General features: G+C 39.2%; 1 protein-coding gene across 2 annotated transcripts; it reads right to left on the minus strand.

Moving 5' to 3' along the window:
• Positions 1-1,969: 1,969 nt before the first annotated feature.
• LOC103695552 (protein FAM98B-like) lies at positions 1,970-22,664 on the minus strand. 2 transcript variants are annotated; one of them, XM_008776918.4, is made up of 8 exons: positions 22,404-22,664; positions 13,256-13,336; positions 13,054-13,142; positions 12,424-12,498; positions 12,171-12,274; positions 11,883-12,089; positions 11,612-11,680; positions 1,970-2,399 (listed from the first exon to the last, which is right to left on the minus strand). In XM_008776918.4, exons 1-8 carry the CDS (start codon positions 22,524-22,526, stop codon positions 2,296-2,298), a joined length of 852 nt encoding a protein of 283 aa, XP_008775140.1. In that variant the 5' UTR covers positions 22,527-22,664; the 3' UTR covers positions 1,970-2,295. The 2 variants fall into 2 exon arrangements, with proteins under 2 accessions (XP_008775140.1, XP_008775139.1); XM_008776917.4 differs by having other exon boundaries at positions 12,156-12,274; positions 22,404-22,661.
• Between the last annotated feature and the right edge of the window lie 2,326 nt (positions 22,665-24,990).

The raw sequence follows: 24,990 nt of genomic DNA on the forward strand, positions 1-24,990 counted from the left end.
AGAATTTTATTTACGAAATGATCTTCAGTCTGCATATGATGAAAATCAAATAGAGAATTTAGATGTATTATCTTGGTGGAAGAGTGTTAGAAATCAATATCCTGTTATGTCTGCAATTGCACGCGATATTTTAGCTGTGCCGATGTCCACGGTAGCATCGGAATCCGCTTTTAGTGCAGGTCGGCGTGTTCTTGACGAAAAGAGAAGTAGGATGACGGGCGAAACGGTGGAGATACTTCTCTGCTTCAAGGATTGGCTGGATGTTGAGGCAAGACTTCAAGATAAAGGTGGACATAATACAACATCCTCTGATGATGATGATACAAACACTACTGAAGACTGAAGACTGAAGAGTGAATACTGATTCACTGAATCACTGATGATTAGTAAGATTTCTTAATTTTTTTATAATTGTACATTTTTATTGTATTCTGGAGGTCAGACTAAGGTCCAAACCTCGGCCCTTTCTTATTGTATTCTGGAGGTCAGACCAAGGTCCAAACCTCCCTTCATGTACCATTTTGATTTAAATTAATAAACTAGTAGGGGTCTATGCCAAACCCCCCACCATTAAGGTGGCTTTATATTCATAAATCCTTAGTGTTCAATATTTATTAATTTATTAAAAAAATTTATGAAGCATTAATTTTTATCGGGCCGAGCCGGGCCCAGGCCCGGACCGTGCCAGGCCCGCGTGCCAGGCCGGCCCTATCAAATGGGCCGTGCCAGGCACGGCACGGCACTGTAGCTGCCGGGCCGTGCCAGGCACGGCCCGCTTCGTGCCGTGTCGTGCCGGGCCGTGGGCGGCCCGGCCCAGTGCCCATCTCTGTGTCCAGCCATAAACAAATGCCAGTTAACATTTAAGTTTCATGACTGGCAAGAAATTCCAGGAAAAATTTTAATAGAACACAAGAATTTGAATCAAATAATTAAAGAGGACCATTAGAGCTTTGGGCGGAAAATTTAGCAAGACAGATCAAATAAGATCTGAAATAGATCGCTAAAGTTTTGAACTATTAGAAACATATACCAGAAATGAGACGAAGATATTCTCTACCATGGAATTACGAACATAAAACTAAAAATACAAAAAAAACACTGAATTAATTATTTAAATATTGACAGTTCACAATACCACCACACCAATATCCCCCACCTGCAAGTTGTTGGTTCCTCGAGATAGAATCAATGGATCCAACCATACAGATCAATCATGGCCAAGCAAGCACATTGAGCAAGAAAGGATGGGCCATTCCATATAGCCTAATGAGATACCACGTGAAAAGGAGCTTGGAAGAGAGTAATTTAGTTTCCCCATTAAGACGGATTGCAGTATACACAAACATATACAATCTCATGCCGAGATTAGTGTACAATTCCACGAACTTTAGGCTTAGCATACAACAGACCGAATCTTTTATAAAAATATATGATAAGAAAATCATGCATGAAAGACCCAATATGGAAGAAGACTGGGTTGCAGAAGGGAAAGAAAAAGAATGAAATTGATAATTTATCAAAAAAAGAATAAAATTGATCAGCAATAGTGTCATTACATTGCAGAACAAAGTAATTTCCAGCATAGTCTTGCTGCATTGGAAATAAGGCCTGCAGAAATCCTCTTTAAATTGCATACTTCCACCAATCACGTGCAACTTTATGGCATCTTTGCCTTGGCAAACAGAAAGCTCATTCTAAATAAAGAGGCACCGTCACAAATTCTCTTCAGCATCAGGAGAGCAAGCCATCCAAGAGCAGTCTCAGATTTCGTCATAATAACAAAACTAACTTCCCAAATGTCCACAATAAACTTCCATGAGGTAAGAACATATAGATTTTGGACCAGAATTTCTGCAAGCAAGTCAAGCAAATGAGCTTGAATTGCTCCGAGAAATGCTCTTGGACGCTCAAAATATCTGCTCATTTTTAAAAGAAAGCCAAGGTAGAATGCTCAAAAAATCTGTCCAAATTTAATTTTAAAAGAAAGCCAAGATAGAACTTAAGCTTCAAGAAATGCACTATGAAAAATGTTTTAAATACATGGGGGGAAACTGGTGAGTGAATTACAGCATGCTCTAAGCACCTCAGCAACCATAGGAAACAAAGGAACAAACTTGGCCTGCCAACATTCACATGTAATAGAGCAACCACAGAACCACTTCGCTTATCATTAAACCCTATGCCAGATAACCACAATGTCATATTTGATGGCTCTAAACAAGTCCCTTGATAGATTTTTCTTTGTCCCTAAAAACCAAGCATGCACAAGAACCATACAAGCCCATCACCACTAAATCAGGCCTGATTCCCCCTCCCACGGCCACCCATTCTTCCCCGTCCATAGCCGTAACCTCTACCTCCAGCACCCCCACCACCTCTGTCTCGTTCATATCCCGCTCCTGTCACATATGACATCGGACATAGTGAGATCACATGCATCCACAATGTGAAGCAAAAGGATGAGTATAATATTAACAGCAGATTTTTAATGGATCAAAATTTTACTGAAAACCAAGCTACTCAAGGATGAACGGAATGGAAAAAATGTGGAAAGGCGATATGTGTTTTGTTATATACGTACTTTTGGGAGTGACTACTACATCAAATATAATATTTTTCCTGGGTGTTTTAGCCGCACATCAAACAGATAGTTGACTTGGGGCCTGCTTGGTTGCCCATAATTGGACGTCAGCTCAGTTTGCGCCCGGGAGAGCCCACTTGGGATGTTTGCTTGGCCCGAAGTAGAGCTAAACTGCGTTCCCGCTATACCCAATTCAAGGAAGATAATACCCACTATGGCTTTAGTCCTGGGGGAGCCGAGGCCACTTCAGTAAGTGGGCTCCCGCGCTGCCCACTTGCATCAAACCAAGAAGACTTTGTCGGAGCTGGTTAAGGCATGTGGCTGGCATGTACATTGTAAGGCCCCCATCCTGTGATATGAGCTGGTGGACCTCACCCTGCTCGATATAATACTGCTATCTTTCTCCATTTGACCCATCTGTTTTCATAAAAAATATCTAAACTGGTCCATGTCTAATAAATTAATCAGGAATAAACCTGAACTTCTCCAGCACTATATCATCATGATAGTTTCCCCCTTTCTTCCTCTTTCACTGCCGTCTTTTGTATTTCCTCCACTCTCTAATTTCCAAGATCATCTCCAGCTCTTGTGTGCCTCCTCCATTGCCCAGGTACTTGAAGAATAGGATTAGAATTCTTTTCATTACCCTTCGGGGAAAGTGATCCCACAAACAAAGGAATTGTACAATACGAAATAACATAAAACAGACTAATTCTAAAAATGTGGACCTTCCGCTCAAATTGTCCCATTTTGTTTGGACAAGGAGAGATATGAAATATTTGAATCAGATTGGATTTCATTACAATTTCGTAGTATACCAATGAACGGAACTATTACTATTTCATCTAAGATTTCATCTAAGTTGAATAACCAAGGACTTTCTTTTACTACGGATTTTGATAACTCTAGAAGTTTTGATTTGGTTATGATCCAAAGAGGAAAAAGAATAATTATTCCATGATAAAATAGAGTAGAGTAGCCAAAATCTGTTACGGTTGTTCATTCCATTCAAAGAGTCTCCATTCCATAATGGTATGTGAGGTTTTCATCTCATATGGCTCCCCCCTTCTGTGCACTGTACTAAGGGGAATAATCCATGGAATCAAAATTTAACAATTCTCATTATGATCTGACAAGAGTTGGTATTTCTACAATAAATCCCTTGCCAGCCTTCTTGCAAGAGTTTTTTTTTAACACCAATCGTATTAGTGCTAGATGGAAATGGTAAATCCAACAATATATTTATCCTCCTTACTCTCTCATCCCCTGTTGCTCAAATCAGCTATCATGGATGATTTTGATGCAAGACTGCCCCGAGCCGATCGAAGTCGGGGTGTTGGAGCTGAGCTGCCCACTAGCGTTTCTTCCCTATTTTGATTGGGTAGGAAGAGGAGAAGATGTAGAGAAGGAGATAAAGGTTAAGTTCGAGGATAACCGGCCTCCAAGATAACAAGGGATAAACTTGCTAAAAGGATAAATATTATTATTTTCCGCCCTTCAATGGCAGCACAACCTACGAATTTATAGAAGATGTATTGAAGCATAACCTACGAATTTATAGAAGATGTACAATAGCTACTTCCACCTTTCTCAACCCACCTTAACAACTTAAGATGACTCGTTGAAAAACAACCCCAACCTAATACAACTCCTAAGACTAAGGAAAGTTAAGTTAACAAAACAAACTTGTTTGACTAATCCCACTGGTTATGCAACAACTATTCAAACTAAGCCCACCAATTATGCATGGCTTGTATGACTTGGTCCAGCTCCATACAATAGACACGTATCATTCTCCCCCTCTTAAAGCATTCCTTGTCCTCAAGGAAGAAAACCTGAAAATTGGTTTTGGATCTCTTGCACATCTTCCCACGTAACATCTGATGGTTCTAACCCCCTCCATTGAATGCGTACTTGGTCCTTGTTTTTGTGCCTCCTACGATTGAGAACAGTTTGAGGTTGAGGGTGTAGCTGATCATCTTCTCCTTGCAAAGGTAATTCCCTTTGAGCTTCAGTGTGATCTCCTAACTTGGCCTTGAGCAAAGAAACATGAAAGACGGTGTATTTTGGAATCCTTTAGCAGATCAAGCTTATATGCTACGGGGCCCATCTTCTGCAGTATTTCATATGGTCCATACAATTTGGGTGCCAATTTGACATCCCATGTAAGAGATAGAGATGTCTGCCTATAAGGTTGCAGTCGCACAAATACCGAGTCTCCGACTTGAAATTCTCGATCTAACCTCTTCTTATCAGCTAATGTCTTCATCCGATTTTGAGCCGATTTCAAATTATCCTTGAGCTGTTTAATAATTTCCTCTCTTTTTAAGGACTTGATCCACCGTGTCTACTTTGGATGAGCCTGGAATATGAGAGAAGTGTAGGGACTGGTCGACCATAAACCATCTCAAATGGAGTACCCTTAACAGCACTATGCCAGCTGGTGTTGTCATTGTATTCACACCACGGAAGCCATCGACTCCAATCTTTAGGCCTGTGAAAGAGCGCAAGTACATCTCAACTGTCTGATTCACAACTTCTGATTGGCCATCAATTTGGGGGTGACAGGCTGAACTAAATCGAAAATTCATTCCTTGTAGCCGAAATAACTCCTTCCAAAAGGTGCTTATAAAAACCTTGTCTATCACAAACAATAGAGATCGACATTCCATGCAGACGAAAAATTTCTTCAAAAAAAACTTTAGCAATTTTCACCACTGTAAGAGGATGAGCCAAAGCAATAAAATGACTATATTTAGACAAACGATCAACCACTACCAATATGGTAGATTTGTGATGAGATAAAGGAAGTCTTTCAATAAAATCCATTGAAATTTCTTCCCAAATCCGTTGAGGAATAGGCAGTGGTTGGAGAAGCCATGCCAGATGTGTGTGCAAAGCTTTCTGACGCTGACAAGTATCACAATGCTGAACCAACTCTCTCACCCATCATTTCATATCTTTCTAATAAAAAGATTCCCCCACTCTCTGGAGAGTCTTTTGGAACCCTTCATGCCCAAAATTATGGAACTGATCAATAATTGGTTTCTTGAGTGCTGACTTTTCTCCTAAATATATCCTCTCTTTAAAGAAGAGAACCCCATCTTTATAGCTGAATGGGCCCACCACGTCATCAGATTGGCCTAAACCCACCAACCTATTCATATCTGGATGACTACGAACTTTCTCCTTGACAGAATCCAACCAACTTGGAATAACTTTAGATATTGCAAATAATTCCAAATCTTAACGTCGAGAAAGTGCGTCGGCCGCCTTGATTTTCCCTTCCATGTTTGTATTCAATAATAAAGTCATATCCTAGCAACTTAGATAACCAATTTTGTTGAGTCGGTGTAATAATCTGCTACTCCCAAAAATATTTAAGGCTCTTCTGGTCGGATCGTATGATGAAGTTAGATCCCAAAAGATATGGTCTCCATTTTTGAATGGTCAACAACAATGCCAATTCTTTATCATATGCAGACATGCAATTTGGTCCCCTTAAGAGCCTAAGAGAAATAAGCAATGGGTCGTCCCTCCTACATGAGCACGGCCCCTATACCATGATGGGATGCATCGCACTCCACCGTAAATTGTTTATTGAAGTTAGGTAAGACAAGAACTGGGGCCTTGGTTATTACTTCTTTAAGAAGTTCAAATGAATTTTCTGCCATTGGGCTCCACTTGAAGGCATCTTTCTTGAGCATATCTGTAAGTGGGCTTGCTATCTTCCCATAATTTCTGATGAATTTGCGATAATATCCCGTAAGCCCCAAAAAACCTCTTAATTCTTTTAAGGACTTTGGTTTGGGCCATTCCAAGATTGCAGCAATTTTTTCTTGGTCCACTGCCACCCCTTGCTCTCTAACAACGTGGCCAAGGTAACAGATTTGTTGCAGGCCAAATTGACACTTCTCCCATTTTGCATACAACCGATTTTCTCTTAATAGTAGCAATGTTGCCCGCATGTGCTTTAGGTGTGCTTCCCAAGTTGGACTGAACACTAAAATATCGTCAAAAAATACAAGCAGGAATTCTCAAATGCTTCTTAAAGACCGTGTTCATGAGAGCTTGGAAGGTAGAAGGAGCATTAGTTAGCTCGAAGGGCATAACTAGAAATTCATAGTGACCTTCGTGTGTTCGAAATGCCGTTTTATGTATATCGGAAGGATAAACAAGCATCTGATGATAACCAGAACGAAGATCCAATTTAGAAAATTACCGTGCTCCATGCAACTAGTCCAGAAGCTCATCAATGACAAGGATTGAAAACTTGTCTTTGATGGTGATTTGGTTGAGCGTTCGGTAATCCACACACATTCACCATGATCCGTTATGCTTCTTCACCTGTATAACAAGAGAAGAAAATGAACTTGTACTTGGCCGAATCACACCGGACTTGAGCAGGTTCGATACAATTTTCTCGATCTCAACTTTTTGGAAATGGGGATACCTGTATGGTCTGACAGAAACCGGTCCACTTCCAAGCTTAAGATCAATATGGTGGTCATGGTCTTTTGGGGGTGGCAACCCTTCTGGCTCTTTGAATATATCTGAGAACTCGAGCAAAAGATCTCTTATAGACTTCTTAGGGATATGTTCAATTTTTTTGAAGTTGTCTTGTGGATCTCCCAAGGAACATAAGGTGAGTAGCATACCCCTTTCTCCTTGTTTTAGTGCTCGACAAACACCATCTTTGTCTACGAGCTTATGTGTCTCCTTGAGCCCGCGAACATATACCTTTTAGTTCCCAACTTTGAAGGTCATCTGAAGTTGTTGGAAGTCCATCAAGATGGGACCCAACATTTCAAGCCACTGAGCCCCTAGAATTGCATCAATGCCTTCCAGATGGAGATAAAAATCCACTTGGATAGAAACTCCTTGAATTACCAAGGGCAAGCCTGAACATTTTCCTTTACTGGATAACTTTTCTCCATTGGCTACCATGACTTCAAGGTTGCCATTAGGAATGCCAGAGAGACCAGCCTTGCTAGCGACTTTTTCATTAAGAAATTTGTAGGTGCTGCTTGAATCTATCAAAACTATGATAGAAACCTTCCCAAATAGCCTTGGACCCGCAACATCTGAGTAGTAGATGTTCCAGATATAGCATGGAGATAAATAGCTCGTGTTACCTCGTCTTCTTCATCGACCAAATCCATGTCTTCTTCCGTCTAGGCTTCATCTTCCAGTGTCCATTATGTCTCGATCAAGAATAAATGCTTAAATTGATGATTTGGTCCATACTTGCCATTGCAGTGGAAGCAAAGACCCTTCTCCCTCTGCTCTTTCATCTGTTCCAGCATCATTCTTTTGGTAGTAGGAATAGGACTTGGTCTTATAGAAGACGACCGGTTAGAACGAACTAGGTTGGGACGTGGATTGTTGGGAGGTCAGCTTAGCTTCATAAAGTCTTGCTAAACCGACAGCCTCCGAAAGAGAAGTTGGCCTCATAGCTAGCACGTCCAACCAAATAGCCTCCTTCAACCCACTAGTGAAGCAACTCACTTGTTGGTTTGAGACATCCTCTTTGAACGGCTGAGATGCTCAAATTGTGTTTGATATTCACAAACAGTACCAGATTGCCTCAGTTTGGTTAGGTCGCCAAACGTCGGTCTGTAACGTGAGTGCAATCCCGCCATCAAGGTCTCCCACGTCACCTCCTGTTCTTGATATTTTAGCAACTGAAACCATAGTTGTGCATCCCCTTCAAGGTGATATGCAACTAATGGTACTTGTTCAACCATTGGAGTATGTTGAAAATGAAAAAATTGCTCCACCCGGCAAATCCAACTAGTTGGATCATCACTGCCATTATACTGGGGAAAGTCCAGCTTAGCGATCTTGGGAAGCGAAGAAAAAGAACCTCCGGATGGATTGGAATTAACAGGATCGACCGATCTACTCGACCTTGGTCGAGCATTGGATGATTCGCCATTATTGCTCTAAAGTTGCTTGATTTGTACGTGCAGATTCATCATCATCTCTTGAATGTCCGTCTTGAACTTTTCATTACTTTGAGTCATGGCCGAAAATGCAGCTTCTAGCTTCGCATAAAGTTGGTCGTCTGCCATGTCTGGCTCTGATACCAATTCATGCAAGCCCGCCCCGAGCGGATCAAAGTCGAGGTGTTGGAGCCGAGCTGCCCATTGGCGTTTCTTCCTTATTTTGATTGGGTAGGAAGAGGAGAAGATGTAGAGAAGGAGATAAAGGTTAAGTTCGAGGATAACCGACCTCCAAGATAACAAGAGATAAACTTGCTAAAAAGATTTTTTTATTATTTTTCGCCCTTCAATGGCAGCACAACCTATGAATTTATAGAAGATGTGCAACAGCTACTTCCACCTTTCTCGACCTACCTTAACAACTTAAGATGACCCGTTCAAAAACAACCCCAACCTAATACAACTCCTAAGACTAACGAAAGTTAAGTTAACAAAACAAATTTGTTTGACTAATCCCACTGGTTATGCAACAACTATTCAAACTAAGCCCACCAATTATGCATGGCTTGTATGACTTGGTCCAGCTCCATACAATAGACACGTATCAGATATCAAAAGTACTTATCAATAACCATTTTTGTCATGCTTTTCCCAAATGGAGAAAGCAGCTATCAAAAGAATTTCCCTAATCCTCTCTTCCTGAAAGGAAGAATGTGAAATTCTTTTTCCTTTCTGCAGGGCCAAGAGATTGAATATAGCCATAAGAAGAGTGCTTGGTATAAATTACTTAGTCTTCGGCCATCTCAGTCACTATGAGTGCATGATTTTAAGAGGTAATCCAAAGAAAACAGCAATCTTTTGTATTTCTTTTTCTTCTTTTTTCGAAAACATAATATAGTGGATTAGGAATAACAAAAGTATAAGAAATGGAACATAAATGAGAGTGGCAGGTCTGAGTTCTTTATCTGGGTGTTTGACACCCAGATAAAAGAGAGGGTGGTGCTCGGTGCAAGCTACGAAAGCCGGGTCTGTATTAAGGATAAAGGAAAATTTATACAAATTTTCTTAAACAAAATGATCCGTCCAACTATTAAGGATAAAGGAAAATTTATACAAATTTTCTTAAACAAAATGATCCATCCAACTCTTTTGAGCCCCACTTATTGTACAAAAAATGGCACAAAATACATGAAACCAAAAGCCATCTTATTCATCCCCAATCCCTTCTTTTGAAATAGAATCCTCCAAATGCTCTCCATCTTCTTCCTTTTCTCCCCAACTTTTAAAAGTCACACTACTCATCCTGAATCTCAGATCATCATTCTTATATTGGTTTCTTCCAAAAACTCCCTCCCCCTCTTTCCTTTTTTTTTTACATTTTTATCTTGTACTTTCTTGAATTACTTTGAAAGAAAAATAGAAAGTGTTTAGCATTGAGGAAGCCAAGATGGAAGATGAAGGAAGTAAACATGGTAAGAGCAAAGTCAGACAGGTTTACGATAACCAGGTGGTTCAAGCAGAAAAAGACCCATTGCTAACTTAATTAAGATCCAATCCAGATCGCTGCTTGGGATTTAGCACCCGAGGGTATGTGTGTCGCCCACATACTTGAACCCCAATCCAGAAAAAAATTAAATGGCCATCTATTTGTGGCATAGAAGTAATTCATGTCCTATTATGACCAGCTAGCAGCTTGGGATTTGGCACCCTAGGGTATGTGTCGCCCACATACTTGAACCCCAATCCAGCTAAAAATTAGATGACCATCTATCTGGGGCATAGAAGTAATTCATGTCCTATTATGACTAGGAAAATGCTAGCAAAATCATGAGTTACCTAGAGTCAATAGGGTTGTAATTTATAGTGATTTGGATGTCTATGTGGCTCCATAGAATCACAAAGATACAAATTACACATGTATATATGTTGATCATTTAAAAACAAGGTCTGAAATTCAGCATATGGGAGCACACCAATTATGTATTGGTACGGTATGCACCACAATACGCCCACCAATCAATTAATGGTTAGCCAATACAGGGCAATACAGGATTATATGCATCGTGGCATGGGTCAGTGTATATCATGATATGGTTGGTTTTTCAAACCTCAATAATAAATACAGAGTGCAAAGAGAGGACTCAACACCTATCACAATATTCATTGGTGCAGGTTGTAGTATAGAAATTCAAACCATCAAATGTGATTTACAATGCCAAAAATACCTATAAACAAAAACTCAAGTATTTTGGAGACTGCTTATGCATCAAGTCATGCCAAATTTATAATACACATGACTTTTAGGATGACTTTGATGCATAGAGAATATGTTTCAATACACATGATTTTTGTTTATAGGCCTCACAAATGACATATAATGGCTTAGATTTCCATTTTGTAAGCCCCAAAATTGATTGCAATGGATGAAAAGTGCTTTCTTCCCACCCTATGCCTACACATGTGCATGTGTGCTTGCCTATCTATTTAAGTAGGGACAAATGTACACATGCTCAAGTGCCTGCCTATCCACACCACAAAATTTATGTGTTTTGTACATATGTATGCAGACATCAAGCTCAGCCACGAGGAGGGAATCAAATATCCAACCCATATATTTCAGGACAAAATCTGCGACTAGCCTGACCCAAAGTTCAAATCAAATAAGCCTAAGCACAGACCAATCTAGGTACAGCCTGACATGCCTCAAGCCAGCCTGAGCTCATTACTATTCCGAGACAAAATCCAAGCTATTAGGGCAGTCCTTTATAACAAAGCAACATCGTAAAAATAAGGGATCATATGTCTAAAATTGAGAAAGCAGGATAAGAGTTCCTGAATTAATTTGGTATCAGAGACATTTACAAGTTATAACCAATGAGACATGAGATCAACATTGACTTCGAATTCATTAGGAGAGAATTTCTGTAAGGCAATGTAAATGCCGGACAGACTTATAACCAGAGATAATTTTAAGGATTTGTGTTATCACAAACTCATCTGATGAGCTTCTCCAAGTGCATAGGCAAGAACTTGAAATCATGTAAAATAGCAATGCAAGGTATAGAAATGATCATTGAAAGCTTACCACGGTAGCCCCAACCACCTCTACCTCGCCCACCACCTCGACCCCAATTCCAGTTCCATCCACCATTTTCTAACATGAGCAGAAGATTCAACAACCATTAAAAAAAAGTGAAAGAAAATAAAGGTGAACCTAGAACCAAGTAATGTCAGTTTAATGATGACAGAACTCTGCGCTATTCCGGATTAAACTCAGATGGGCCCTAGAGGCCAGCCAACGGATCCCTGATCAAGCATCTATTAAAAATGTGTGTATATAAAAACAGGTGGATTACCTTGATTGTTGCCATATCCGCCGTATCCACCATGGGTGTTGCCATATCCGTTGTATCCGCCTTGGTTGTTGCCATATCCACCGTATCCACCGTGGTTATTGCCATATCCACCTTGATTGTTTCCATATCCGCCATATCCACCGTATCCTCCTCTACCCCAACCCCTTCCTCTTCCCCTACCTCGACCACGTCCACGTCCATATGAATCTTTATCAAGTATGAAAATTATTAGCAGCTTCAATCATCCAATATCTTACCAATAACAAATTGTACCTTCATTAAGTTGACCTTGTGCTTGTCCGGGCTGACGCTGCTGCTGTTTTTGATATAGTTGTGGCTGATGGAATTTTTGTTGTTGTTTTGGCTGCTCTGAGTGCAATGGAGCTTGATACCTACCACATAAAGGGGGGAAACTCAAAATAGGATTGAAATAACATGGGCCACACCAACTAAGGAAATTGCCAACTGCATTTCAGCTCCATACAAAAATATTTCTGCCACATGTTTTAAGACACAGTGCACAAAACATCAAATGAATTACCCAGGGGAGTTCTTATTTAGCTCTCTGGTTGATAGAGATATTGATATCATGGAAACATGGCGCGTCATCTCCAATCTGTGAAAATGGTATATAATGTCAGTATCAGCGTATGCCGAACCGGCCCGTACCGGCCGGTACAGGCCGGTACAAATCGGTCCGGCCAGCTACCGGTACGCCGGAGCCATGGAAACCGGTACAGGCCAGTTCCTTGCCGGAGACGAAGAAGACGAGGAGAAAAAGAGAGAGCGCGGGGAAGAGAGGGAGGGAGCCCACCTTCGGCCGCCATTGAAGAGCCGCGGAGGGGCGTCGGAGGCCGGTGGGGGGCGGCGGGCTCCGCCGCTGCGGAGGCCTCCGACGCCCCTCTGCGGCTCTCCGATGGCGGCCGAAGGTGGGCTCCCTCCCTCTCTTCCCCGCGCTCTCTCTGGTTCTCTTCTTCTTCCCCGGTTCCGGCGGGGAAGAGCTTCCCGGTTCGTACCGCCCGGAGCACGATACGAACCGGCCCGTACCGGTCCGGTAGGCAACCGGTACGCCTATCGGACCCGGTACGGCGGATCTTGGTCAGTATATTACTAGCATCTAATAAAAAAAATGTAATTAGTCATGACCAGTCAAAGCAATAAGAAACTTAACGGTACAAGGCCCTCCTCGATAGGTTCCCATATATCGGTGATACTGACTGAACTGATGGCCGTTTCTTGATGTAACCCAGGAATTTTGTTCTGCACTCAGAATAAATGATGAGGCAGCTTTAAAAGTTAAAACATAAAAAATAGCATATGGAGAAGTGAAAAAAAAAGGATCAAAAATAGCATAGGGAGAAGTGGAGACTAACCTTAATAATTTCTGCAACAGCCACAGCCTTGCTGATTGCCTGTCCCATTGCCTTTAAGACAATCTCTCTAACCCTCTTTTCCTGATCAAAGCATCATCCCGAAGACAATTAACATAAAATTAGTTTCTGAACACTGTCAAAGCCTGCATACATATGAGTCAGTACATATAGACATGTGCAAGGAAAATGATTACAAAATCATAGCCAGTGAAAACAAAAGAAATTAAAGGCAGGAAAAGAAAAGCAAAAACAGAATTACTGCATTATACTTTCTAGATAGTTAAAGCCCCTCTCCTTCAACAAGAATGAAATTTTTAGCATTCATGAGCATTGAGCAAGGTTTTCATATGATCAAAATTGCACTAAACAAGTTAACAAAAGTTCGCAACTAGTAAGTTCAGCAATGCAACAAGTGCTTGCTAAAAAGGAAGTAAAGTTTCATTAGTTAACCCTTCAATTTATTCTAGTGCATAACTCAAACTTATATAGGAAGTACAATGGCCTACCTTAGAAGCAATCCAGAATGAACTCAAATTGTATACATTAAAAAAAAAAGCTCAGAGAAAACTAAAAGTTAACGAAAGATTGATATGCACTAGCTACACAGCACGATTATTCGAGGCCCAATTACTCCACACAATAGAGTCCTTTGGCAGGTTCAAATATAGTTACTAAGAAACCTCTTTTGAAGGCCACTGAATGTCTCAGAGAAAACCCATTCTGGATATTATTTTAAAAAATAAGATAGTATTCTAAATGGAAACATAATCTTGATTCAAACATCAAGATGCTAATATAGATTTCATAGTACACGTCTCATTTTTTCTGTACAATTTTCTAATGGAAGAAGGCACCAATTGCCATTTCCAACATTTTGCACGTTAGAAATAATTTTTTCCAATTTTAATTTCATTTATATTTCTTGTGTTTCAGATTCAGTCAACTAGGAGTTCAGCACTCTAACAGACACCAGAATATCATCAATTGTAAGTTCAAACAGACTTACAGCTATGTAATTATAGCCCTTAAAGTTTAAGAATCATTGGATCTAATAATAGACTTTTAACAACTATCATATGAAGACTCTGGCCGTTATCAAAAAGAACCATCATGAATCAGGATAAATGCTACATAATTGGTTTCTTGTGAATGAATTAATCTCTACTTTTGTTGTCAAACATAACATTTTCATCTAAGACTTATGGTCTTGACAAGAAGATGGTGATGAATACCCAGTAAGAAATAGCACACAACCTTTACACATAATGCTAAAACCAGGTGCAACAGAGCTAGATATCAAAATCCCTACATTGGAACACCTTGTAACTCAGTTTGTATAACATAAGGCAATTTTATCTACATTTAAAAGAAAAAGGCAACTAGTAGTGCATTTACATGCATCCCATTTTCATATAAAAGGAAAGATTCCTGTTATCTGATGTATTGATCTGAAAAAGGATGGCAAACATGTTTTCAGCTTATTTGATGGGCCATTTGTTTATTTTGTCAAGATCCATTGATCCTGGCAATGACAAACATATAAGTAGCTTTCACCAAAATTGACTGAATTTGGCCACTTAGGCAATGTTTTATTGCAGGATAGCAAACCCTGGGTTAGCTATGCCTAACCTGCATGAAATGCTTCAGGATTCCTTTCTCCCTAGATTAATGAAAACCCCTATTTGGTTGAATTTCTGGGGCTTCTTGGGATACCTTAAGGAAAAAAGGTAATAAAAGTAAGAGAGAAAAGGGGGGGAGGGTGTAACGGACGGATAGGATGATTATTTAAACCCACCCCACAAAGGGGTGAAACAACATTAACCAGGTTAAGTGAGTTTTCAACCATTGACCAAGGAAAGAAGAGGCCTTTGTTTGGGGGTTACAGGCATAATCTGCTAACCTGCAACCAAACAGAGCCTTAACAATCATACATCTTCTTTTCGGGTTCGAGCCAAATTATTTTAGTTTTGACAGAAGATTAAGCATTGGCTATGATCTAAACTTATTCCCAAGCAAGATGCACTGAATTTGGTTCTAATCAAAATGTTAGTATCCATCAATTTTAGTATATACCGGGAACTTGACCAAAATCAGCCACTCGAGAGACAAGGTTCTTCATTATTTCAGTAAAAATGTTCCAATTTCACAAATGGTTTTAGTCCCTTAGATAGCTGAAGCATGCTCCAAAACAAGAACTCTAAATCATGCATATTCACAGAAGTTTCTGTCTGTTAACATAGACTTACTAACATCTCCAATTAGCAGAGGAAAAATTGTCCAAGGTCTTGAGTTCTTATATGTGCTAAATTCACAAAGGTTAAGTCGAATTGACTACGAAAAGCAACTCCAGGGAAATGATGATGTAGAGAAAAGCAGTCAAAAATCAAAATTGCAGACAAATATGAGGCCCTTTCTCTTCTGTGCTGTGTGGGAAGCAGGAGATGCCAGGCTATAGTCAATGAAATCCTCTTCTGCCGAGATACCTGGGAAAATATAACTGCTTTCATAACTCTTTGTCAAGTTTTGAAATATCAAGTAGCACACCTATATCGACCAAAGGTAAAGGAACACATTGCATTGCATGCTGTATCAACAACAGGTATTGACCAGAATGTTTTGACACGACCCATATGCCTCTGGTACTACATAGTTTGGTCTCCAACTTTTTCACACATTCTTTCTTATGTTTTATTTTCCTAATAATGGTAGAAGCATCAATTTCACTGCCTTAGTCATCCAATTTAATGTAATCTGAAGTTTTCATAATGGTATGTGAAGTTGGCAACAACAACAATCATATTCTATCCTGAATTCTGCTAATAGCTTCTTACATTTACTAGAAATCAATTTGACCAGTTTGTGTCAAGCAAAAGCTAATATCAGCAAATTTTCTAATTCTCAATTGTACATGATAAAAGAAAAACAAACTACATGTTAAAGGATGGCATCCAACAGAAGCATAATGTCTTAAGTTTTATATTATAATTTATTTCTATATACTTACCAATAGTAAAATACAAGAGTTCATGGATTTAAGTAAAAGGATATTTATTTAAATATCTAACCAATAATTTAAGCCCTGCTGGGATGGCATGGTGTCCCAACATCCAAAGTGTTGGGATTGGGCACCATCCCGAGTGTCAAGACAAGGGGATGGGATGGGGATTGGGACAATACAAGACCTCTTTGCCTTAAGTGTTGGGATGTGGCACATCCCTTTTCACCAAAAAACTAGGACAGTCCCATCCCATAGGATTTGAATCCTTGTATCTTACATTTCATTAATCTTATAAAAATATGTTACCCAAAATAAACATCATTTAAGTTTTCTACACCATGTAGTTAATAATTATCAAAACAAGTTCTGCTATGTTATATTATATATAATCTAATATATTTTCTTTAAATAAGTTCCTGTCTTTTTACAACCTAGACAATCATACAATGATTTCTATGTTAATTTTGACGATTAAGTTTTTAATATCCTATTATTAGCCTAATTAGTTAAAAACTAAACTAATCTTAAAATTCAGCATTTTTGTTCAAATTTCAGTAGCATCAAATCGATATAGCAGTTTGTACATTTCTTAGATATTTTCCATGCTAAAACAAATTAGCATCCATCCCAAGTAACCCTGGGTGGAACCGCTTGATTTGGTGAAATTAAAACTTGATTTAGGCATAATCTGCCTGATACAAGCCAATATGGCTGGTACTAGCCTGGTTCTAGCCCAGAGCATTCCAGCCCCTAGCTTACTGGCTCCCTTTTATTGACTCAAGGCCAGTGAAGTACATACTGGCCAGTAAGGGGCCAGTATACTCAACTTTTCAAAACTTGCTCTCTATTAGGCCATATGTGTAATGAAATCCATGTACAAGAGAGAGAAAAGGGTGAAGTACAAAATAGCAGCAGCTATTGTAGGATAAAACATTTTTCTAAGTTACCAGCCACAGTAAAAAGTTGCAGAAAATGGCAACAACAAATGTTAATATATTAACCAATTCTGTTGTCTTATGTTGATAATGGAATTTGTCCTGTTGCTTATAAAATTAGTGGAAAGATATAAAGAACTGATAAAAGGTATGTACATAATCTTTATCAACTTGGAGATAACATACGACAACATACAAACAAACATGACAGAAATAAAAATCTCGAGATAAATCCTGATAAATGTAAGCAGATTAAGTTGAAGAATCTCATGAGGTGTAGGAGTTGCATCAATTGAGATTTGAGAACAAACTGATTGAGTTGGCATGTGTATATACAGCAAATATTTCAAGAGGCATCAGTAAGGAGAGGCACTCAAACCTGTTTCAAGGGTCTATAAACAGGGTAAGACCTAAGCTATCATCTAAGAATGTTAGGAAGGAAAGCCCTATAGATAATACAAAGGCAACCCTAGATGGGAATAACTAACAGTTCATGGTTTATAGAGTCAACCCCACGTAGTTTGGCAAGCCTTGATGGTCATTAGAGCTTACGTATACAAGCAAGCCTCTTGAAAGAATTTAAGACCAAAATTTACCAATTAAAATATATTAGGGATCATCTGACTTGAAATATAAATTGCTGCCCATGATCTATTTTTTAAAAAAAGTTTAAAATCCAAAAGTCAAGTGTTTTGGGTGTTCATACCTATGAACAATCTGGGACAATATCATGGACTAAATGTGAAAAATGCTTGATTAACTACATAAGTTGAGAACCCATAGCAAAGATCAAAATCCGTGCTTCTAAAATCATGCGTAAACTAAAAGTTTATCAGGTTTGGGTACTTCTAAACCATAATTTAATTATTATACCTTGCTGCTGGAAAAAAGGAGAGGTACTTCATCACATGTACATCGAAGATCTATAGGGGCTCTAGTAAGAAAAGGTACTTTAATGCAAGCATTGCTGAACCGAGCTGTACCGTCCGGTTCAGCCCAAACCGAGCCAACCCGGTCTCCGACGGGTCGGTTCGCTATTGGAAAATAGTTCCGGCCCCTACGGGGCCAAAACCTCAATAAGACTGGCTGGAATGGACTAGTTCCATCCGGTTCGACTCGGACTCGGACTCGGACTCGATGCAAACCGGTTGGTTCGCACCGAGTTAGGTGCTACTACCACAGGCCCATAGCGGGCGTTGTGGCAATAATTGTAAAATCAGAAACATATTTAGGGGCATGCACAGGTCCTCGATGCGTCTGAGGCATCTTCCGATGGTTACTATCCTACGCAACCCGAAGCATCTCACGGGTCAGATTTTGCTGCCGACATGTTCGGATGGATCCCTCCACAACCGTATTATCAGCCAGAAGACACCTCTTAGAGCCAAAGCTTCAACGAGAAATCTGGGAGTGCTTATAACCAAGTGCACGTTCCTTATGGAATGATCATACAATACTATAATGCCGCTTGGATGGAGAAATAGGTTGATGTGTCTCCTGATTATGCTGATGATCTAAATATCTACAAGAGACATCACCACTCGATCCGATTTTAGATATCATTATGTATGTTTGTTGGACTTCAAAAGTTTATAATTGATTGTATCTTCATTTGAAGATATTTTATTTTGTTCATTTTATGATTTGTATCATTTTAAAGCAATAAAATACATCATCTAGCAATAAGATACACTCGGTACCGGTTCGACGATCCTTGTGGAGAACATAAAAAAAAACATCAAGAAAACATTAAAAAATCACATGAGACTTAAATCATAGAAAAAAATCGAAAAATGAGAGAACTCCAACAAATGGAAGTTATTTAGGGCCAACCGGTTCATACCGATTCAGTTCGGTCCAAACTCGTACTGAACCGTATCGAGCGCCGACCGGTACAGCACCCAGTACCGGTTCGCCAATCCTTGCTTTAATGTGCTAAGCTTGCAGGAAAATGAAGGAAAGACCTAAGGTAAAATGGGTAGAGATTGAGAGGACAGACATAGAGAAGCTTGGAGTAAAATCTAACATGGCCTAAGTAGGAATGCTTGGTTAATGATGATTCATAATGCTGACCCCAAATAGCAGAGAAAAGGCTGGATGGTTATGGTTGTGGTTGTGGTTATACCTTACTGCTGAAACTGTACTTTTAATGCACATGTAAGAAATCTCCAAAATATACTATTTTGGGCTTCTATGCATTTTAGACATTGTAAATCATGATCAATGGCGTAATCTAAATTCTAAAAATGCATGCATTTTCAATATATTGGATTCAAGCTTAAAATTAGATGTGAGCCCAAATATTGAACAACACAAAGACATGAGGGTTATTTATATTGCCCTTGCTGTTAATTACAACCCAAAACACCTATAATCATTAAAATGCATTTTAGACATTGTAAATCATGATCAATGGCGTAATCTAAATTCTAAAAATGCATGCATTTTCAATATATTGGATTCAAGCTTAAAATTAGATGTGAGCCCAAATATTGAACAACACAAAGACACGAGGGTTATTTATATTGCCCTTGCTGTTAATTACAACCCAAAACACCTATAATCATTAAAAAAAACAAAAGATCCATTCAACAGCACAAATAGTGAAAGGTGAAAAAGAAATGGATGACTAGCAGCATCCAAAATGCCTAAAACCAGCAACAATAAGGGTGATTGATATCACACGTGATGCTAATTACAACCCACAACACCTATAATCATTAAAAAACGAAAAACCATTCATCATCTATGCTTCAAGCACTCACAAATTGAATGACCTTTACTAACTAAATGAGTGGTTTGAGTTGGTTTATGATATAAGTATACAAATTTCCTAAATATTAGACTACATGAATCAACATGTACAATCATGATCAACATGTTACCTTTTTCGTTTCTCATAATTTAATGAATATTTTGGGGAAAAGTCATTTCTTGCCTAAAATCCTCTAGTCCTTAGTTGAATTTGTGCATAGATACAATTTCAGTCAAAAACTCATTGACTTGTATTGTTTGGAATAAATATGCATGGATGTAAAGATATGCATAATCCTTGATTTTGCCCTTTAATGGGCATGCCAAAAATGATGATTAAGGTCCAAATGGAAAAAGTACCATCCAGCTTGCCTTCAAAATAAATTAATTACTCTTCTAGCATTTGGTGGGTTGAAGTGCAACAAATGGGTAAAAAGGGGCTTTCATTCCATTCAGCCCTCCTCTGTCCTTGGACCAAATGCAGCTTTAAGATATACAAAAGTTATATTTGAGGGGGAAAATATCCATGAAGCACCTTACAAATATAATGGATATCCCTCTACTTTGAAAACTTATTCCATTTTATAGTACTTAAACTACTTTTCCCATTCCTCTCTTTCTTCCAAGCAGTTAATGACAGCAGCCTCTGAATTCAAATGTTGAGCACAGGAGATGTGCAATGTCCTTAGTGACTCATACAATGTAAATCTTAAATAAGATAAGCATAACAAATGTTAAACCTATTGCATGTTAGTCTAAGACTGTCAAAATCTTCAAAACATCTACACAATCCAAAGACAAAATCATTGAGTAATAGAGCTAATAACATCTTTAGAGAACTAGACAATGAGATTTTGTTGTCATTGAGTACTACCATAAGTTACACCCACAAACAAAAGCTTTTTAACATAGCCATCACATCAAGTAGAATCTTCGCCTTAGATTACAAAACTGATGGATTGTAAGAGCACTCTTCATCTATCAACTCCCCCAACCTAACTTATGTCACACAAGCTCTATTTTTGCAAGGGCTTGGTGCTGAAAAATCCCAAAGGACTACATATTTGCAATATATACCATTTCAAAAACATAGTAAGTGGAGAATTTCAGGATACAAGGTAGGATCCAAGAAATTCAATATATGTACCTGCAAATACAGAGCACAAGTAGAATAAAACAGTATAAAATGACATCATGATGGCACTAGATCCTAGATATTGGCATTGGCATTGCCATGCCAACAAAATGCTCCTAGTATTTACATATATCATCACAGGACCAGATCCTCGACAATGCTATACTTGTAAGATGCTTCTACTACCAATTATCAACATAGAACCTTTCATATAGACAAAGAAAGGCATCATAAAGCATGATTTAGATATTTCCATAGTCTTGATTTCACATGAAATCAAACTTTGCTAGCGCAGATGACAGAACATTTCTAGAAAATAAACATATTTCCTGTCAGGAAATGCTCCTAAAAGGTTGTTAAAACAATAAATGCAAAAGTTGTGAGAAAAGGCAGCAAGCAATCTTCTTGTGTCTGTACAAGCAAATGAAAACAGTAGATTCATCAATAAGAAACCATATGTCATGCATAAAAAGATAAATTTGTACCTTGATTTAAGGAATTTCATCATGGAAGACGTGGATAATTTTATGACCTACTTGTATAACTGGCATAAGTTATATTTAAAAAAAAAATCAAAACTTGACTAATCTTTCAAAAAAATTGAAAAGATTCACTAGCAATGATCTTGTAATTAATTGAAGTAGTTTATCCCTTGATAAACTCTAATGAACATCAAAAATCGCCATGTGGTGCAGCTAATTTTGAATTGACGCACCGCAAAGACAAAACCTCTCTATATTAACATTCATATAATTGCACATGCTTTCAAGCAAATGCAATCATACCTAAATCAAAGCAGTTGCACACTTTTAAGAAGACACCGCATCAAAAGAAATAGACAAATCCACTGGTCAAAAGAAAACGCCAAACAACAAATATCAACAAATTTAATGCTGGATAATTATTTATAATTAACATAGCCGTCTAGTTGATAGAAGTTAAGCGGCTCATACGAACTTTTTTTTAAAAGAAAAAAAGATAAAGCACCCTTAACAAAACACTGCACCACAAAACATATGTAGAACTGGTATGGAATGAAGGGAAAAAATATACGATACCACTGAAAATCCATTATACCCAAAAAAAATTGGGTGCAGACTGCATAGATATCCAAATAATTGCAATCTGACATCCCAAGAAAACAAAATCTGAAAAAAAAAATCAGAGGGAAAATCAAAAGAAAATGCCGACTAAACCACAGAGGAGATTTTCTCGCCAACATTCACAACCCGCAATTGAATTACAAAAAAAAAAAAAAAAAACAACGAGCTTAAAATAGATTCCACGGCTCTATACAAAGGAGACAGCTAGAGAAAGAGGATAGACCTGAAGGAGGCTAGAAGCATAGCTGACATAGTTCCGGATGAGGCCCTGGGTGGTGATTCTAATCTCGTTCTCGTTAATGGCAGTTTCGGGCCGCGGCTTTTCTACTCTCTGGTATCTATCCATGGCTGGAGCGGAGGAGAAGTTTCTTAGGGTTTGGGTTTTGAGATGAGGAGAGAAGAAACAGAGGGGCTGTAAAACCCTAGAAGGAAACCATAGGCGGGGGAGTATGCAAAGAAGCCAAAACCTCAGAATCAGAAGCTTTAAAGCGACCGACCCCCCGTATACGGATGGAAAAGGCAGCGTGGAGATTAGGGCACAAACACTATTTTCCTGTTTTGAGAAGTACTTGAAAAGATTACATAAAGAAAACTGCGAAATGTGACCCATCCAATCAGCTCAAGGCATCGCATCATGTGGGCCCTGGATACGGTTCCATTAGCCCGTTGTTCGTGGTAGTTACAAAGTTGGGTTAGAATGGCGGTGCAAAAACCATTTGGGCTTGAACTTCAAAACGATATCCTCAGATTCTTGAGAACGTTTTGCCCTCGTGCGTCGTTTTTATTGGTTGGAAGGCTGGAGGCAGATGATGCCAAGGTATCTGTGTGATTTTGGGTATACGGAAATCGGGATGATGCAGTCATCCAAAATTAGATAAGATCAGAATGGGTCTGAACGCGGCTGCATCTGGTGATTTTGCCCGATTTTGGTTGGTTCTAACCTGGTTCACCGGGCCGAATCAGGCTCTTTTTTGTGAATCTATGATAGCATACCTACTCAATACTTGGCTGGCATGGGCCACAATACTAATTTTGTGGATCTTGGATGATATATATACATGCCATCATATGTTTTGTGATATACTTTAGCATAAGTTACATTATGTGTTAAAAATAAATCTATTATAAAAGATTCGTATATTGTGGAATCAGCTCTCTCTTAATTGACCCTTCTTTAGGCTACATTCTGATAGAGCATGAGCTTTTTTTGGGGATATGCAAATGTTGTTCCAAAGGTATTAATTTGTATCATATAAATAGGTATAAACCTTAATTTCTGTTTAGACAACATGGTATTATACCAAGCAATAATTGTAGTTATTCCCTATGTATGTTTGGATGCTGAGAGGGATAAAAAACTATCATTTCGATGTAACTTGCAGATAAATGGATGAAAAAGGTGATTTTATATAAAATTGGATAAGTTCATCCTTGGTGCTTTCGAAAAATTGTTCTCCCAAGTGCAGGAGAATCGCACAAGTAGTATAACTCGGAAGTCCGAGGTCGATTCCTCAGGGAACGATCTATAGATTATTAGCTTAATTTTCAAATTAATTGATTCAATAAACTTGTGGATTAAGATGATGGTTTGCAAATATAAAATAAACCAGTAAATAGAGAATCGAAGTTTGGATAGATTAAGATGGTGTAGGGATCCAGAATCTCCTTTAATAATATCAAGTTCATGCAATAAATTCTATGATTCTTTTGTTTTCTTTTAAAAATTATAAGCAGATAAAATTTAATTATTGAGTATGTTCTTGATAACATGAATTCTCTTTTTAAGCATTCAACGTGCCTTAGAATATCTACGATGAATCAAATAATTGAGGAAAACATGTATCAATAAGCATAAATCATAAAAGAATTTTCAACATATAAGAATCATAACATAATCAAAAGATAGATCGTATAAAGCAAAGGATTAGAATTTACATCATGAACTTGGTACACCAAAGGATCTTCCTTCACCCATCACCAAGTACTTTAGCTCATCATCTTCCTCTCTCTTTCTCACTCTTTTTTTTTTTAATAACAGAAACAGGGCATCCCCTGTTTCTCTCTACACTTTTTTTTTTCTTTCCACTACAGCAGCCCGGCTCCACTCTTCTTCCTTCCCTGTTTTTGTGTGAACCCCGGACGAGAACTCCTTCTCCCTTTATATAGATCGCCCCCACCCCGACGATGGATTCCCTGATTCTGCGTGGAGAGGAGGAGGAATGGGTGCCTGGGATTGTGCGCGGGAGACTGAGAAGGCAGAAGAGGCGGACACGGAGGGGAGCTAAGAATGCATCGCGTGATCACTGGGATTGGATCTCCGAGAGCTGGCCGTGGGATTGCTGGGCGGATCACGGAGGAGGGGGTCGGTGGCTCCTTGATGGCGAGAAACGGGAGAGGATGATGCGGCGGGATCACTGGAGTTGGATCTCCGAACGGCCGCGTGCTGCTGGATGCGGGATGCTGAGAATCTGATCTGAAGGAGCTGGGATGCTGGAACGGAGGGGGTGAATGGCGCCGAGATGCTCACGATCGTTGGAACGGAGGAGAAAGCTGGGCACTGATCACGGGACCTGCGGGAGGAGCGGACGGATGAAGCCGCGGATGCTGGAGGAGGCTGATCGCGGGCTGCAATCACGGACTCATAAACTGGTTCTTTGCTGGGATGAGATGCGGAGGAGCTGGTAGAAGGGGGATCTTGGGAGGTTGCACGGACACGGGATTGCTGAAGAAGATTGCCGCGGGATGCTGGGATGTGAGAAATCAGTGGAGGAGGCAAATGGCGTTGATCGCGGGTGGATGAAGAGGAGGCA

Source organism: Phoenix dactylifera, unplaced genomic scaffold (assembly GCF_009389715.1).
Source record: "Phoenix dactylifera cultivar Barhee BC4 unplaced genomic scaffold, palm_55x_up_171113_PBpolish2nd_filt_p 000113F, whole genome shotgun sequence".
Taxonomy (NCBI): domain Eukaryota; kingdom Viridiplantae; phylum Streptophyta; class Magnoliopsida; order Arecales; family Arecaceae; genus Phoenix; species Phoenix dactylifera.

Excerpts from the sequence above, each read along its gene's own strand:
- LOC103695552 (XM_008776917.4), bottom strand. The coding sequence starts at position 22,526 with ATGGATAGATACCAGAGAGTAGAAAAGCCGCGGCCCGAAACTGCCATT. Across the intron at positions 12,499-13,053 it reads ATCGAGGAGGGCCTTGTACC|ATTGGAGATGACGCGCCATG; the intron begins GTTAAGTTTCTT and ends CCATTTTCACAG. Across the intron at positions 12,090-12,155 it reads ACAAGGTCAACTTAATGAAG|ATTCATATGGACGTGGACGT; the intron begins GTACAATTTGTT and ends TACTTGATAAAG.